Source organism: Octopus bimaculoides, chromosome 11, assembly GCF_046866305.1.
Source record: "Octopus bimaculoides isolate indiv1 chromosome 11, ASM4686630v1, whole genome shotgun sequence".
In the NCBI taxonomy this organism is placed as follows: domain Eukaryota; kingdom Metazoa; phylum Mollusca; class Cephalopoda; order Octopoda; family Octopodidae; genus Octopus; species Octopus bimaculoides.
In genome coordinates, this window is record NC_142938.1 from 29,429,627 (window position 1) to 29,446,490 (window position 16,864).

The window sequence follows — 16,864 nt, forward strand, 5'->3', positions numbered from 1 at the left end:
TTTTCCAGTAATTTTGCAAACACACAGACAAACAGACAAGACAAGTGATTACAATACCCTGCTTTCGCTTACTCGCGTATAATAATGATTTCTTTCATTCACCACAAGGGCCCAGGACATAATGAACAATATCAAAGAGCAAGATACAGCAGACAAAACAGGTGAGGTTTACATTGATCAAGGGGAAAAACTATAACCTTAAAAGATATAACAGAGGGATAAATAAATAGATATTGGAAAAATAAATGTTTAATAAATACAGTCACCAATAGCATGATAGTTCATATAGGTAATTCGGGATAAAGTCTCCACAAAAATCCCGGATTACCCTGCCATCCCCAAGCAAGGGAATTGCCATCTGCCTCAGTCTGCGCTTGATCCAGAACTGTAGCTCAGTCAAGGGGCGAATGGCAACCATATCTACTCGCCGTCAAGGAAATGGTGAAGATAGCGTAGACTCGGCGCATGTCTACGCATCAGCATCCACGACATGCCCATTTTCCCAGTTAGCGCCTGACCAGTGGTACACGTACTTTCCACAGGAACTGAAAGAATTTCCGTTCCAATTTGGTCAGATGGGAACTGGGGCAAGTCACGATGGTCATGTGATAATATATGACAGACGCTATGTATGCATTCGCCACCTCTGTCCAATCTGCTAGAGACAGGTTTCTGCCTGTCAATTTCTGGGCGAGATTGGCTACCCTGCTCGTCACATCGCCCCAATTTTTTCACCTGGAGATCCAGACCAAAAACAGACCACAAGGAATCTATCCAGTCCCTCCGTCTAGCGTCCCATGACGTTATTGAACGGCATGGGCTGCCTCTCCAGGTGCCAAGCTGCAGGCCAACTAACTATTCTTGGTTAATTTTGCTCCTGTCAGAGATTCGTATTTTTTCAGAGCTGTACCGATCAGGTTTATGTGGCTAGTGTTCCACTCTTTGATGGTCATGTCGTCTGCATATGCCGACACAGTTCTCCCACGTCCTAGTTCGCTCGCGATGCCTCTCAACGCCTCCAAAGTAGTGACTCTAGAACCAGTACATACATAACAAACGAGGTGGGGGCACACTTGAAGGACCGAACGCATTATGCTGAACGGTCTCAATAGGTAACCATCTACTGAATCCTTCGAGCAGATGTCACTGTACATTGTGGCAACACAGCCACAGAAAACGGGACCGAAACCGACAACTATGACAATGGCTTTCAAGTACTGGTGGTCGACCCTACTGAAGGCTATTGAGTGATCTAAATTGATCAGGGCCCCACCAATACCAGCTTCTTTACCCACTCTGTCTATGCTGTATCGCATCAGGTGGAGGCTATCGTGGATAGATCTGCTTGGAATTGTACATGTTTGCGTATCACTAACCAGTTCTTCAACGATAAGCGCTAACACCTTAATCAAAATTTTCAACAGCTTTATGGACCTGAACTTTTCTATTTGATCCTCTTTCTTTGGGTTCTTCCTTAGTAGTACCACCACTCTTCGAATCGCAGAACTAGGAATTCTCCCGTTGTGCTGTCAGTTGCAGTAGATGTCTGCTAAGAGGCTACCAAAAACGTCCGACATGTGAAAGTAAAGTTCATTGGGCAGATCATCCACACCAGGCAATTTGTTCCCCATGCAGCCCATCATCATATCCCGTATTTTCGCGGCTGTAATCGGCTTTTTGCAACACTCCACCCCCATTGCAGAGAGTCGTGACACGCCGTCGAGTTAGGCACTGAAGTCCATCCTGCGTTCCAGATTGCCATTCGTCCCAAACACTTGAGCAAAGTGCTTCCAAAATGCCGCACATATCTACTTGAGTTTGAGTTTCATGCGCCCATTTTGGTCAACTAAAGACCAAATTATGGATTTCTTGTCACGCTGTGCTCCTACGACTCAGAACCTCGAGCGGCTTTCGTTCCCTAGTTTCTTAGAACACGCTCCTTATTTCTGACAATGTATCCTTTGTGCTTAGCGATGAAGAATTGGTCTGGAGCTAATCTCACCGTCAGCTAGTCAGTTGCGATGCCTTTCCTAAGTGCCCCTTCTACGTTTCTAAATACGTTCTCCTCTATTCTTTTTCTGTCTTTCGCTAATGCCTTACTAAACCTAATAGATTCTACCCTAATTGCCTCTTTTCAGGGAAAACCAACATTTATTGTTGATAATTGCTCCTGATTACAAATGTGTGGTCTGTGTAGATTTTGAAAAGTGGACATCTTATGCCATCCTTATCTAGTAGCCTACAGAATACCCTGCTAGATACGACCTAGATGACCTGATACGATTCATTCACACTCTCACTGTCACATTGGGGAAAATCAGTCGGTACCCGTCAGACAGATGAAAATGTCTGAGCAAGTTTGTCGAGCTTTTCACATTCCCCTCTTCTAACAGCTCGCCTCACATAATCTAAATGCACATCTAAGATGGTGTTTAAATCACTCATTAACAACAATGGTCAAGACGTTTCCAGGAAAACTGCTAGGCGTCCAAAGAAATCCGGTTGTTCTGCCCCTGTCGGAGCATAAACAACCATGAATTGGAAAGAACCACCTTGCTACTGTTCATTTTCAGGGTCACCAACTTACCCCGTTGGATCCAGGAAGATTGGTCTTATCTTGAGATTCAGACCTTTCAGATACGACGTCGCAGTTCCACCCCACCCCAGATTTCCAGTTGACATAGAGATAAGTAAATCTTATATGCACCAAAAAAGAGTATGAAAATTTGTGGAGTGAAGAGTCTGGTGTTACTGACAGCCATTACATCTAAATTTTTTGACCTGAGATCACTGAGCAGGTGGCCCTGTTTCTAAGGTGAACCCAGGCAGGGCCATGTTTGTCAGAGAGAAGGAGATGAAGAGAATCACCAACCCTATTTCTGTGGAGAGACAGGTACCTCCACAAGCATTTTTTTGTAGAGTCTTTTGTTTATGGTTCCAAGGAAATCTCCCATTCCGTTGGGATGCTTTGTTGTCAATTTGTTGTAACTTTGCGTTGCTTTTATAATTTTTTATATGAATGTTGGGTTGAGATGTATTCATTTAGAGTAATTTCTGTGTATTTTTGAATATGCCTTATTGAGTTCTTGTTGTTTGTGTCTATAGTAGTGTAATTAGTGATGCCTTGGGAGTGCTGTTCCTATTGTTGGGCTGGATTGCTGTGTTTTCGTTTGTGAAGTTGTCTGTGATGTTGGAGATGTTTATAATTGTCTTGGTGTAGAGCGTGTATCGGTGTGTGATAGTTTGCTTGTTTCTGTATCTTCTCTGCTAATCTCTTTTTGCTTTTAGTCTTGTAATATTTTATGTTTTTCTTTTTACTAGTGTCCATTCTGGTGGTTTTTGCAAACTGCTTTCCTCGCTAGACAAGTTTCACAGTCGGAGAAATCTGTGGCTGGGAAAGAAGTATGTCTGCACAGTCGCACATTTCTAAGCTGATAGTCGGTACTAGTGACGTTATTGTTTTCCTCAGGTGTGGTACCGGTACTTGCTGCTGATGTTGAAGAATGGATCTCTCCTGCTGCTTTTTGCTTGATGGATTTGTTTTCATGCTGTCGCTCTTGGCACTGACGTTGTAAGTGTTGATGATGGTGGCACTGCTGTTGTTGCTTTTAATGCTGTTGTTGTTGTTGTTGTATTAGCGGTATCTACAGTAGCGGGGAGGAGGAGTTTCTTTTCTTTGCATGGGGTAGAAAGCCTTTGAATGGTTTGTCTTGTCACAAATGTGACATCTCGACTGTTACAAATAGTTGTGCGCCTTCAAGAAGGTTGATCAAGTCAGGGATAACTTCGCTACCCTTCATCGGCGTGTATCCATAATTCCATGCCCATGTTTGATCAATGCTCCTTTCCTATTTTACATACCGTGTGAATTCTTGTTTTGTTATCTATACCGTACAATACGGTTGCCACAAGCAAAGGGATCTCCTCTTCTTCCTCTACCTTTATTTTCACCACCCTCAGACCGAGGTATGTCGGAATTAGCAACAATTCTTCACTTATGAGGGATGTCGTCCACTTTCTTTAACTAATTTGTCAGTCGTGAATCTTACCTCGATGGTGTGAAGAGGTCTCCCATGCGGCATAAGACTTTAACTTCCAGACCAGTCTTAGGCGTTTATCAGTAGAAGACTGCGTTGAGTTAGTTAGAGTAGATATAGGCTTCTATGTAGAAAATAGTGAAGATTCTAGAGATGACCTCCTCTTCTTATGTGTAGCTTGTATTAGACCCCATTTTGTAAATATGATACATCCGATATATTGAGGCGGAGATAGTTTTAATAAATCAAGAATTTATGTATTTGATATTCTTGCATTTTCTTAAATTGCTCAAGTCCATTCCACTGGCTCCTCTGAATAATTTCTTTTAACTCGTTTTTGTTTTATTTACACAAATTACTAGGTTCATAAATATGTTCTACTCTTTTTGTATAAGTCTAAGTCTCTTGGCCTGTTCGTCAGGTCGGATAATCGTTGTGTTGATGATGGGCTATTGAGCCAGAAACCACTGTCCTCTTATCTCCAAAACTTGAATATGTCCATTTCCTTAATGGTTTATCAACTTTGGTGAATAGCTGGATCGTGAGAATATTTCCTTCTTCAATTAAGTTACTCTTAATTAATGACGATACACTTAATTAATTAAGCATTCTTAACTGTCATCTAGTTATTATAATGCATCGACTCGAGGCGGAGATAATTTGGATAAATCCCAAAATTATATTGTATTTTGTTTTAATACACCTGTATTTGTGTGTGTGAAAGCAAGTGGCTTAGTGGTTAGAGTGTTGCAGTTATGATGGTGAAATTATGGTCTCAAATCCTGAACCGGGCGATGCCTTGTGCTCTTGAGCAAAATGTTGGCGCAGCCAAAGGTCCTTTTTCTCCATCCATCTATCTATCTATCTATCTATCTATCTATCTATCTATCTATCTATCTATATCTATCTATCTATCTATCTATCTATCTATCTCTGTATACATACATACATACATACATATACATATATATATTATATATATATATATATATATATATATATATATATATATATATATATATATATAGTGGTTGTCTACTCCTTACACAGAGTTTGACCACCTCCTGTACCTACACCTTAATCCCTTCATGGCGTCTGATATGGCTTTTTAAACCAGACAATGTTCTAAAAAAACACCCACACAGATTGCACCTCTGATTTGAACTACCAATACCTGCAGGTAAACTCTGCCCATTGTGGATCTTAACATGTCTTTTAAGACCCCCATTAGATTTGCAAGCCTTCTGGCATACATCACATTCAAACGTGTTCACAGACATATAGTCAGAATAGTTGGTTGAAGTTTGTTTTCCATGGGTTCGCAGGTGAGATTTGAGGCCAGTCAAAGGCAGGCATATATATGTAGAAGGTTGAAAAGGAACACACGAGTCTTCCAAAATGGATAGTACTAGAGTTATGTAGTATACCATGTTCATATAACTCTAGTACTATCCATATTAGAAGACACAACATATTATGAAAACGCCCAACACTACAGTCAGCATAAAATAACGAGAGACCTCAAATCCATGTTAAACCTATACAGAGAAGGAGTCACCGACAAAGAATATGACTAAATGACCAATTTCAAATGTAAAACCAGTCAATTCTACGGTTTTCCCAGGATACACAGAAGTGAGAAAATACGTAACGCATACAGGATAGCCACAGACATAATAATCAAAGTCCCTACTCCTAATGACCTCAAATTGAAACCTAAAATAGCAGGTCCCGCATGCGAAAACCACCGCCTCAGTAACTATTTAGATACCCTCTTAAAACCATTCCCCAAGCATATCAAAAGTTACATAAGGGACGACCTGGATATGCTCAATCACCTTCCTGAAACAATAAACAAAAACACTCTACTAGTATCCTTCGATCTAGTCAACCTCTATTCCAATTTCCCCCACAACCTAAGAATAGAGGCAATTCAATTCTGGCTAGAGAATTACGCCAACGAACTCCCACATCACATCAAAAAAGAATTCGTGATAGAAGGGCTAAAATTCGCCTTGGAAAATAACTACTTCATCTTCAAAGAAAACTTCTATCGACAAAAATTGGGGACTGCGATGGGTACGAGAATAGCCTGCTCCTTTGCTAACCTAGTCATGGGATATCTAGAAATTAGGCTTTATCGTAAGGTTCTAGAAAAATACGGCAGCCCATTCTCCCTCTACATAGAAAATGACTGGAAGAGATACCTGGATGACTGTTTCATTCTTTGGCATGAAAATATAGAGAAACTTAAAAAAATTCCAAGCACTTATAAATGGACTTGACGTAAACATTCAATTCATGATGGAATATAGCCAGCAACAACTTCCCTTCCTCGACATCCTGATAAAGAAATCTAACAACGTAATAGAAAGAGATATATACTATTAGCCCACGGACTCTTTTAATTTTTCCAAAACTTAATTGTTTTCCATACTTACAGTTGAAAAAGGTCTCAAAAACAAACCGGTACTGAAATGTTCTGGTATTTGAGTACTCTTTTTTCCACCTTGTTGCACATTTCATGTGCTTACTCCGGTATATATATATATATTATATATATATATATATATATATATATATATATATATATATATATATATATATATATATATATATATATATATATATATATATATATATATATATATATATATCTATATATATATAAAACAAATAATAAATGAGTATATGCATATATACGTACAGGTATGTGCATACATACGTCTACCTATATATATAGGTGCATATCTGGGTACAGGACATTGCAAACAAAACGTAGACAAGAAAATAATAATAACCAGAGTACAGAAAACACACAAGCCACGTAGAGAACATTTTCCTTCATCAGCTACCCCCGTTTTAACACCGGCGTTTCGAAGAGTTGGGCAGGACGCATCGTTAAAACGGCTCTTCCCATGGACCGCAAATTAAATTTGTATACACAAATTAAACCTGTGCCATGGAGGAATGTAGTGGCGGACAAAAAACAAGACAGGAAAACAAACGGAAAAGGCTATACGGCCAGACATGAAAAATTATGTGTATATGAACGCTGTGAGGCACGAACTGAAAGTAGGGAGGAAGTAAGTTCGCGTGTTTGCTCGGCGATAGCCAAGGAAGAAAAGGATTAGTGACCGGAAGCATGTGACCAGGCAGGGGTAAGGAAGATATATATATATATATATGCACCCACATATTTCTTCTTCAGTTATACAAAGGAAAACAGGATCGCCGCATTAGCCACGTAAAGAGCGGTGTGAAATAGGGGTCAACCGCACAAGCTTACAAACAGATCAGATTTCAGTTTCAAAACACCTCCCCTACCTCTCACCGAACCCTAAAGATGAATTAAAAATAATGTAGATAAATATTATAACCTGTTGAAAAGCTCCACTTAAAACTCGAAGCGCTGCGAAGACCCATATATTTGGTGAGAGTGCACTTCCCGACGCACATAGCATGAGTAAAAATGTACAGCCAACATGAACTGGCTTCCGACCTATTTTATCTGCAAAGGCCGTAAATATCAAAGCACCAGCTCCTTGGCCTGCAGTAAATAAAGATTGTGTTAATTCTGCCAAGCCGTCTTTGTCACAAACCAAGTTCCACTGCAAGGAAAACAAAGGAAATAATAGATACGCAATAGTTTCCGATTTCATCCCCAAAATACATGTAATAGAAAAACATCGAAATTTAAAAGATATCTCGATGATGATAAGAACAAGATAAATCAAAGAGAGCATCAGTAAAATTCTAAATGAAGAAACTTGCAAATTTGGTATTTCTTACTAAAAAGCGCAGGCGTGGCTGTTTGGTAAGATGCTTGCTTCCCGACTACATGTTTATATATTTATTTGTTATTTATTGTAAGTTACAATACGTAAATTGGTTTATTATTATTATTATTATTATTATTATTATTATTATTATTATTATTATTATTATTATTATTATTATTATTATTTTAGACCTGACGAGTGACTATATTTTTTAATGAATTTAATTATATTTGAAGATAAGCAACAAAAATTCAATATGTTATAGCAGTACGTACGTTTCGTGAAACGTACGTACTGCTATAACCTATTGAATTTTTGTTGCTTACCTTCAAATTTTATTCACCAAATCTCTTGATTTTGTTTTTGATTTTTTTACCCTACCAAATTCTGGTGCCTCAAACATTTTAAGTACCACATTTAATCTTTTGATTAAATCTATATTATTATTCTGAATTTAATTATAGATAGATTTGATTATTAATAGAATTAATAATCGAATTGGTTTTATTAGTTATCTATTTGAAAATATAGTCACGAAACGTGCGTAGTCATTCTTATAACATTTACTAGTTGTTTTGTTTTTATGTACTATATTGTATTTTTAGAATAAGGTGTTTATGATATATTTATTTTCTGGAGGGTATGTATTATATTCTTCATTACTGAATTATTTAATACCGGTCTTCTCTAAATTTTATATATATATATATATATATATATATATATATATATATATATATATATATATATATATATATATACATGTATGCATACATAGACATGACAGGAGTAAATAAACACTCAAACAAGCATCATTTTATGTTTATTTCAACTTAAAAAGCTTTGTTAACTGACATTCTTATGTTTCAGATTCAATATGTGACAGTTTAATCATGCCACGTACAAAAAGAACCCTTGGAACTGTTCGAATTTCAATGAGGCCTCACTGTGGGTCAATCTGAAGGTGGACTTAGAGTTAAATCGCAGAACACCTTGGGATTCCGCTTTCTACAGTTAATTGAGCTATTGTGCTATTCACCAGAGAAGGAAAGGAATGCATACAACCTCGCCCAGATGGAGTAGGGCACTCAGGTATGACCCTGGCTTTATGAAGAAAAGTGTGGAGGATAATCTTCGTTGTAAGGAATTTGACATAAGAGAACAAATTGATGTCAGTCTCAGAAAAGCTGTCAGATATTTCTACAAATTTGGCTACTATTGTAGAGCAACAAGAAGGAAGCCATTTCTTCGACCAGCCAATATCATCTGGAGAAAAGATTGGTCTAGTGAGATGGTGGAGAGGCCACTAGCATTTTGGGACACTGTCATATTTTCTGATGAGTCCAGATTTGCTGTATTTTCCGACAGTGGTCGCGTGCGGGTCTGGAGACTCTGTGATCAACAATCTGACGTGAAAAGATTACAGCAAACTATGAAATACGGTAGCTATTCTGTGATGCTTTGGGGAGCAGTTTGGAGCAATGGTCTATCAGAGCTGGTGGAGTGTGAGGGGAACATAGACTCAGATAAATATGTGCAGAAAGGACTCCTTCCAATCTTCTCTAGTGCTGAAATGATTACAGAAGACTATTTGTAGAAGATAGGTTCCTTGTCACACGACTAAAGAGACCCAAGATTGCTTGGAAGACAGTGGCATTAAAAAGCTTCCAAGCCTGTCACGAGATATGAATTGGATACCTCTGGGGCATAAAGGACAGGGCACTTCATAAAAAGAACAAGAAAGCATCCTCAAGGCGAGATCTATTCAGATTAGTGCATGAAACTTGGCAAGAAATTCCTCGAGAATATTCGTCATTTGTTCAGTAGCATGCCTAATAGGGTAATTGCATTGACCTACAAAATATTAGATATTCATATTATAATGATTAATGAACAATTAATAAATAACTTGAAATTATAATATTAGATTTAAATAATTTAAATGATTGTCTATTTACTCCTGTCATGTCTATATATGTAATTATATGATGATGATGATGATGATGATGATGATGATGATGATGATGATGATGACCTTTCTCAATGTTAGAGCAAACCCACTTCTACTCAATTATTGGCCAAGCCGAAACAGTTCACCAGGCCAGTGTGTAGGTGAATCGAACTCGGTATCCAAACTAACAATAGAAACTTCATAACCAAAAGGCCATAAGTGCTTACTTGGGTTGTTCATTCGTGAAAATTAAGTTGTGTTGGTCTTAGGATATTTCCCATAGAAGAATTAAGTTCCATAGAAGAATGAAAGTATCAGCAGTATGGACCGGAGGATATGACCAACCTCGTATTCCGGTAGTTTAGGGACCTTTTCCACATGGGAAAAAATGACAGGAAACTCCTTTAGTATGACAAAGCTAACGACGAACCCTCTCTGTATTCTAATGACCTGTTATAAATAGCAGACTAATCTCCCCCAAATCACACTATACCGTTTTAAAAATATGAAGGGATAACTATAATTATATTCCTATATAACTATATTAACTATTGGATAACTCTATTCCTAGATAATCTACGTTTGAGTAAAGGTCTGATTGATCATGATGAGAATGATTTAAGCATAGGAATTCTCATTCAGGGTTGACTGGTCGCTAGACAGCAAAAGCAATTCTCTTTCAATATCGTATATCAGTTTAACTGTTCAAACATATATCTGAAAGCGGATGTGTTAGTGAAACAGAGAGGAAGAGAAGTGTAGGTTAAATAAGATCTAAAATATTAACATTCTTACCTCTATCACAAAAGAGATATCTTTATTTGCTGAGAAGTTGTGTCCATTAATACAGGAGAGTTCATCCGTAATATTTTTCAAGCCACGAAATATGTTAATGTGACACTTCTCATAATTGATGACATCGTATGACGTCACGTTGTATATGGACAGCTGTTCCTCTGAGAGATCCTTGCATTGATGATCTGGAGTATAACCTGAAAAGAAAATGCTATTTCATAAACTCAAAGTTCCTTTAATTTGATGTTAACATTTCTGAGATAAGTTGTCATATAATTTTCTCATATTATTAACCCCATCTTTAAATATAAAACTACTGCGTTTTCATCAGTTTCGCCTCCAATCATCACAAAGCATTCTATTCCTGGATGTATACAAAATAATAGACTGGATCCGAACCAGAAAATTTAATTTATTTCCCCTTTTAAAAAATATTTATTCTATTTGTTAACCGCCGTCTGTCTTCTCGTAATGTAAAAACTGAAGTAGCCTCCGTTCAGCCTCCGAAAAATTAAAGAGTTTATGCAGTGGGTTTTGCAATGTGAGATAAAGAACTAAAAAAGAAGAGAAGGTGTTGGAATGAGAATTGTAGAGTATGTACTAAGTGGGGTGTGTACTATTATTGGTTAACAGTTGAGTTGAATGTGAGCTGTGAGCTGGTAGAGATTACAGAAGGGAATGTATCGTATTATTTCATTGAGTGATAATTTCATAGTGTATGTTTTGTGCTATTTAAGATATGATATTGAAAGTGTTATTTGGAGTGCAGGTTGTGTCAAACACTAAACATGTTTTGACTGCGTGTAATGTTGTCTTCCTTGCAGAATATCTTGACCGTCGGACAAAATACTTTGCTTTATTCCGTTGCGGCACGTTACATTCTGACTTCACATACCATCGAGGTTTACTTGGTCTTCCATTCTTTCGAGATTGGTGAAATAAAGTACCATTCAAGTACTGGGATCGATGTAATCGACTAACTACCTGCTTATATAACTACCGGCCTTGTATCTAGATCAGAAAGTATTAGGACAGCGAGCAAGCAGAATCATTAGTGAGCCGGAAATAAAACATGCTTTGTGGTATTCTTTCAGTCTCTTTACATTCTGAGTTCAAACCTCTCCGAGATCAACTTTGCGGTTCATATTTTCGAAGTCGATAAAATGAAGTACCTGCCAATTACCGGGGTCGGTGTAATCACTTCCATCAAACTATCTCGTGTGAAACTTATAAAAAATACAACAAAAGCTATTAAACCTAATTTATTTAGCAGAGATGTTACCTAGAGATTTGGTGATAATAAGTTTCCTCAGATTTCAGTAATCTTTCTTTCACAATTTGTTTCTTTGCCCTCTATAGTCGTACCTGGTCTTGTTACTGCTGTAGTATTGTCTGTATTTATGGAGAACTCCCATAAATACAGAAGTTATCATTCACCATACTGGAACTGAAGCATATTTATACCATTTTCCCATTATTTCAAATTCATACACTTCACTAACATCCTACTGCACTCTTTCATAGATATAGTCATGCCTGCATTGAAAATCTAATTATACTAGTTTACTGTACTTAGTTTCGAAATGGTTAATACTTTCGTCCCCTTCTCCACATATTCTGTATTTACTCTCTTATAAGTTTTACAACTCTTTGTATCAAGTTTGGTCCAATGGCTTTTTCTTTTGCGTCTATAATTAGTGATTCGGTGTCTCGTTTCAGGTTTCCATCTGTCAAACACCACTAGTGTTAGTGTTCTTTCTTCTGACTATCGTTGAACAAGTTCACACATGAAATAATTTTTGTGTTGCTTTGAATTCTTGAACGTGGACATTGCTCACTGCAATGTCTCACAAAGAGAGGAGGCTTTCTCTGAAGACATCATAACATCGCTGTTTGGGAAAGCCGAGAGTGACAAAAAAGATACCCAAAATGATTAAAGGAGACTTGACTGCTGTCTGGGTAAGTGTCATTTACACAGAAAAAAGGAAAATCCCACGGAGCCAACAACCTGACATTCACAAACAGATTTTGCGCGAAATACTCACTCATGCTTGTGTATATGAAAAGGTTCTGGGACTAGTTATATTTAATAGAATATAACTTATTTACCTAAATTTTAATATCATCTCCTTCGAAATAGTCACCTTGCACAGCGTTCCGGCTACTTTTGAAATCCAGTCGTTTTTCGTGAGTCGAAAACCTTCTGCGATTTAATCTAGATCTCGACAACGGTGTTAAAGCAGCGACCTCTGAGCTGCATTTTCGTTTTGAGAAAGAGATGGAAGTCCGTAGGTGCTAAATCTGGCGAATACGGTTGGTGCAGAAACGATACCATGTTGTTCTTGGTGAGAAACACGCGAGTGAGGAGAGCTCGGTGACAGGATGCATTGTCGTCATAAAGAATTCAATTTTTCGCTTTCCACAGATCCGGTCGCTTTCGCCGAATGTCATCCATCAAAGGCTTCAAAACGTCGCTGTAGAACTATCGATTGTCTGTGTGGAACTGTGGGACGAATTCTCGATGCACAATACCACTTTCCAGGGTGTGACGCTTGTAGCAGGTCTTCCAGATCGCTCATAATCTTCCAGGGTCGTTCTTCCCCTTTTGAAGTTCCCAGTACCACTCAAAGCATTGCGTAAGACCCATTGCCTCGTTGCCATAAGCTTGCCAAAATATGCTCAATGTCTCCGTAGCAGACTTTCCAGGTTTAACGCAAAATTTCACGTTGGCTCTTTATTCTTGTCCGTGACAGAATCACAGACTACAGCATATACGTAATAACAAAGACACAAATTCCACAATTTGCGAAATAAAGACAGCATTGTCACTCGGCACACTGCCTTATTTATGTGACTGCTAGTTCTCATTGTGCACGCAACTGTGTGCTGCCATCCGTTGGCGCGCTACAGAACTAGTCCCAGAACTTTTTGGCTGGACAACATTATAAAAGTGTCACCATTGAAGGTATAGCAAATGATTGTATCCCTTCGTTTGACACTTTATTGAAGCCATGGATATGTACTAAACGCTAGATAAAGAAAAATCATGTGTCGGGAGGTGATCAGCATTGACTTGCCAGCCCTAAGGCCCACAATGCTACTCTAGAATCTAACCTTGTTGTAGGCTCTGAGTTTAAGGCAATACGACTGGTGGTGTAGGATAGAAAACCCAGTCGTTATACTTGTGACAGAAAAAGCCACTTGAAGACTAATCAGGGTTTTCAGGCTCATGTTCTGGTTGCACCGGTTGCAGATCTGAAATGGTCGAAATTTGTATCTCGTTTCAGGTTTCAGACGCAAACGTTGACAAAACACACTGTCCCATCTAGGAAAGTGGAAGAAATCAACTCAGGCCCGATCTAAAAAAAAAAAACAAAAGCAAACAATAACCAATTAAACTGTCTCCCTACCATAATTAACAACAACAGTTCCACTCCATCGTTTTCTGACGAAAGGAATAGAAAATAAATTTGCAAACAGTACCAGAAAACACATTAAGGGAAAGAAAAAGAAAGACTTTGGTTGGGCCATCCGTTTCACTTTAGTAAGGGAAAACCTTTTCATTATTCAGTTACTTCGTAGCAAAAATAATAAAAGTTCTTACATGAATTTATTCTCAAGTTACTTATTTTGTGGTTAATATTAATAATAATCCCTTCTACTATAGGCACAATGCCTGAAATTTTGGAGGAGGTGAATAGTCGATTACATCGACCTCAGTGTTTCACTGGTGTTTGATTTATCCACCCCGAAAGGATGAAAGGCAAACTCGAGATTCACGGAACTTGAACTCAGAACGTGCAGACAGACGAAGTGCCGCAAAGCATTTTGCCCGGCGTGCTAACGATTCCGTCAGTTCGCCGCCTTAGTAATCCCTTCTACTATAGGCACAATGCCTGAAATTTGGTCGGAGTGGATAAGTCGATCACATCGACCAAAGTACTTGACAGGTACTTATTTCATCGACCCTGAAGAGGTGAAAGGCAAAGTCAACCTCAGCGGAGTTTGAAGTCAGAATGCAAAGGCGGACAAAATACCTATTTCGTTATTGCCCACAAGGGGCTAAACATAGAGGGAACAAACAAGAACAGACGAACGGATTAAGTCGATTACATCGACCCCAGTGCGTAACTGGTACTTAATTTATCGACCCCGAAAGGATGAAAGGCAAAGTCGACCTCGGCGGAATTTGAACTCAGAACGTAACGGCGGACAAAATACCGCTAAGCATTTTGGCCGGCGTGCTAACGATTCTGCCATCTCGTCTATAATAATAATAATAATAATAATAATAATAATAATAATAATAATAATAATAATAATAATAATAATAATAATAATAATAATAATAATCCTATCACATATAGCATTTCGGTCGAAACTAGACTTCTTCAGTGTGAAGTTGAATTTATGACTCTGAAGATGAGGACAGATATAATTCTTCAGATGAGAAAGTTAGTGACTGAGTGTATTCATGAGTTTTTTTTACCAAATCAGAAAGGCAAATAGATAGACAGACAAATATCTCGCATGACAGTGAGAATACAGGATACATTCACATATTTACTGCTTTAAACTTTGTTAAACTTGTTTTAAGTAAAGCATGCCATTTCACGCTGCGCCATTCCTACAGCTGAAAACGAATAGCATCTAAGTGATGGAGCAGCCCCACCCCACTTCGACTGTCACATCGTCTGTCTTCCGCTGAGTCAAGTGTGGAAGGGCCGAGAGAAAGTCTCTCTGTTGGTGGTTTCATAGACATCCAAAAGAGTTAGCGAAGGCACGGTACATTTATATGACGATTATGGTGGGGACTGAGATCGCTGAAGTTTGGCATAAGCAATATGTGGAATTTTATGATTATTTTATTCACCCCAAAATAATTTAGATATAAATCTACAGGTGAATGGTATAGTGGGTAAAATGAGGTCGGTGGGGTTATGATCGTAAAATAAATGAAGGCACTTTTTTACTTTTTCTTTGTTTATCCACCTCCACAATGGAGTTCTTATCTGACAGAAATGAAGATATCGTGTCACTCAAGTTATTTTGTGTAATTTTCATTCTATTCTATTGTAGACTACTACAGTTTCACTGGGTCTGGTGGGAGCATGGTTCAAGGGAGAAGCGGACTTCAGACAATAACCTATCTTAAATATACTGTCAGACAACAATACTCGATCGATGGAACATTTTGTGTACATTATTTAATGTTATAACAGTTGGATTCGACCCTACATTTTGCCACTTAGAAATCACAAGTGGATCATGTGCACAAACCTATGATACAACAAACTTAAAATCAGTAAATATTAATGTCCTCTCTATTCCCATTGTGAAACTTGCATCGAATATCGTGTGCTGAAGGTTTCCAATCTTTTGGGAAGGTAAAGTCAATAAAATCAGTCCAATTCTTAATTGGTATTTCATCAGTTCTTGAAGAATAAATGACAAAGTGCAGCTAGAGAGATTTGAACCTACAACGTAAGGACAGTAACTAAATAAAGTTATTTCAAATTAAAAGCTACTTTTTTATGTATACAATCATGCTTATATAGACATCTGCACACATGCATACAAACACCTACACATACTCAGTTACATATACATGTACAGATCTAAACGCACTTACATATATGCACACACACACACACACATGTACATGCACATGTATATACATATACACGGACAAACGCTCACACACATATCTATACGGGATCGTGTGCGTACATTTTCAATGACGATTAACGGACTTTTCTGGTAGTTAGGCACCTTATCCAAGGGAGATTAATCTGCTGTCTGCTTTACTTTAGTTTTATGATAATGCAGCATCAAGACAACAAGCTACCTTAAAGATGTACCCAGACAAAAAAATACTCGTTCCATGGATAATTGTGTATACGTAATCTAATTCGTTGAGAGCAAATCAACATCTAGGAAGGGGAAGACTAATTTTCATCTTCGAAGGCTAATGCAACAGAGCCCTGCTCAAAACAAATTACAATTTACAAGGACTTACTTTATTCTGTAATTTCTCCCACTAGTTTCGGTCTGTGGCTAAGGCTGGATTACTGTATTTTTTAATATATTCGATATTTTCTTTTTAATTTTGCTACGAGGCCAGCAGTTTTGAGGGGAAGAGAAAGTCGATTATATCAACCTCAATACCTGACTGGTACTTTATTTCATCGAACATAAAAGGAATGAAATACACAGGTGACATCGGCAGAATTTAAACACAGAATCGTAAGAAATGCCGTCAGGCATTTTGTCTGACATGCTAAAGATTTTGGCAGATG

At 38.0% G+C, this 16,864-nt stretch overlaps 1 protein-coding gene across 2 annotated transcripts in view; it reads right to left on the reverse strand.

Annotated features, from left to right (window-relative positions):
• Positions 1–16,864, reverse strand: part of LOC106880969 (organic cation transporter-like protein) — a 50,773-nt gene that overhangs the window by 18,754 nt on the left and 15,155 nt on the right. For both annotated transcript variants that reach the window (XM_089359737.1, XM_089359736.1), the window contains exons 2-3: positions 10,566–10,762; positions 7,418–7,648 (exon numbers count right to left, since the gene is read on the reverse strand). In XM_089359737.1, coding sequence (XP_089215863.1) covers positions 7,418–7,648; positions 10,566–10,762 — 428 coding nt within the window. The remainder of the gene's footprint in view (positions 1–7,417; positions 7,649–10,565; positions 10,763–16,864) is intronic.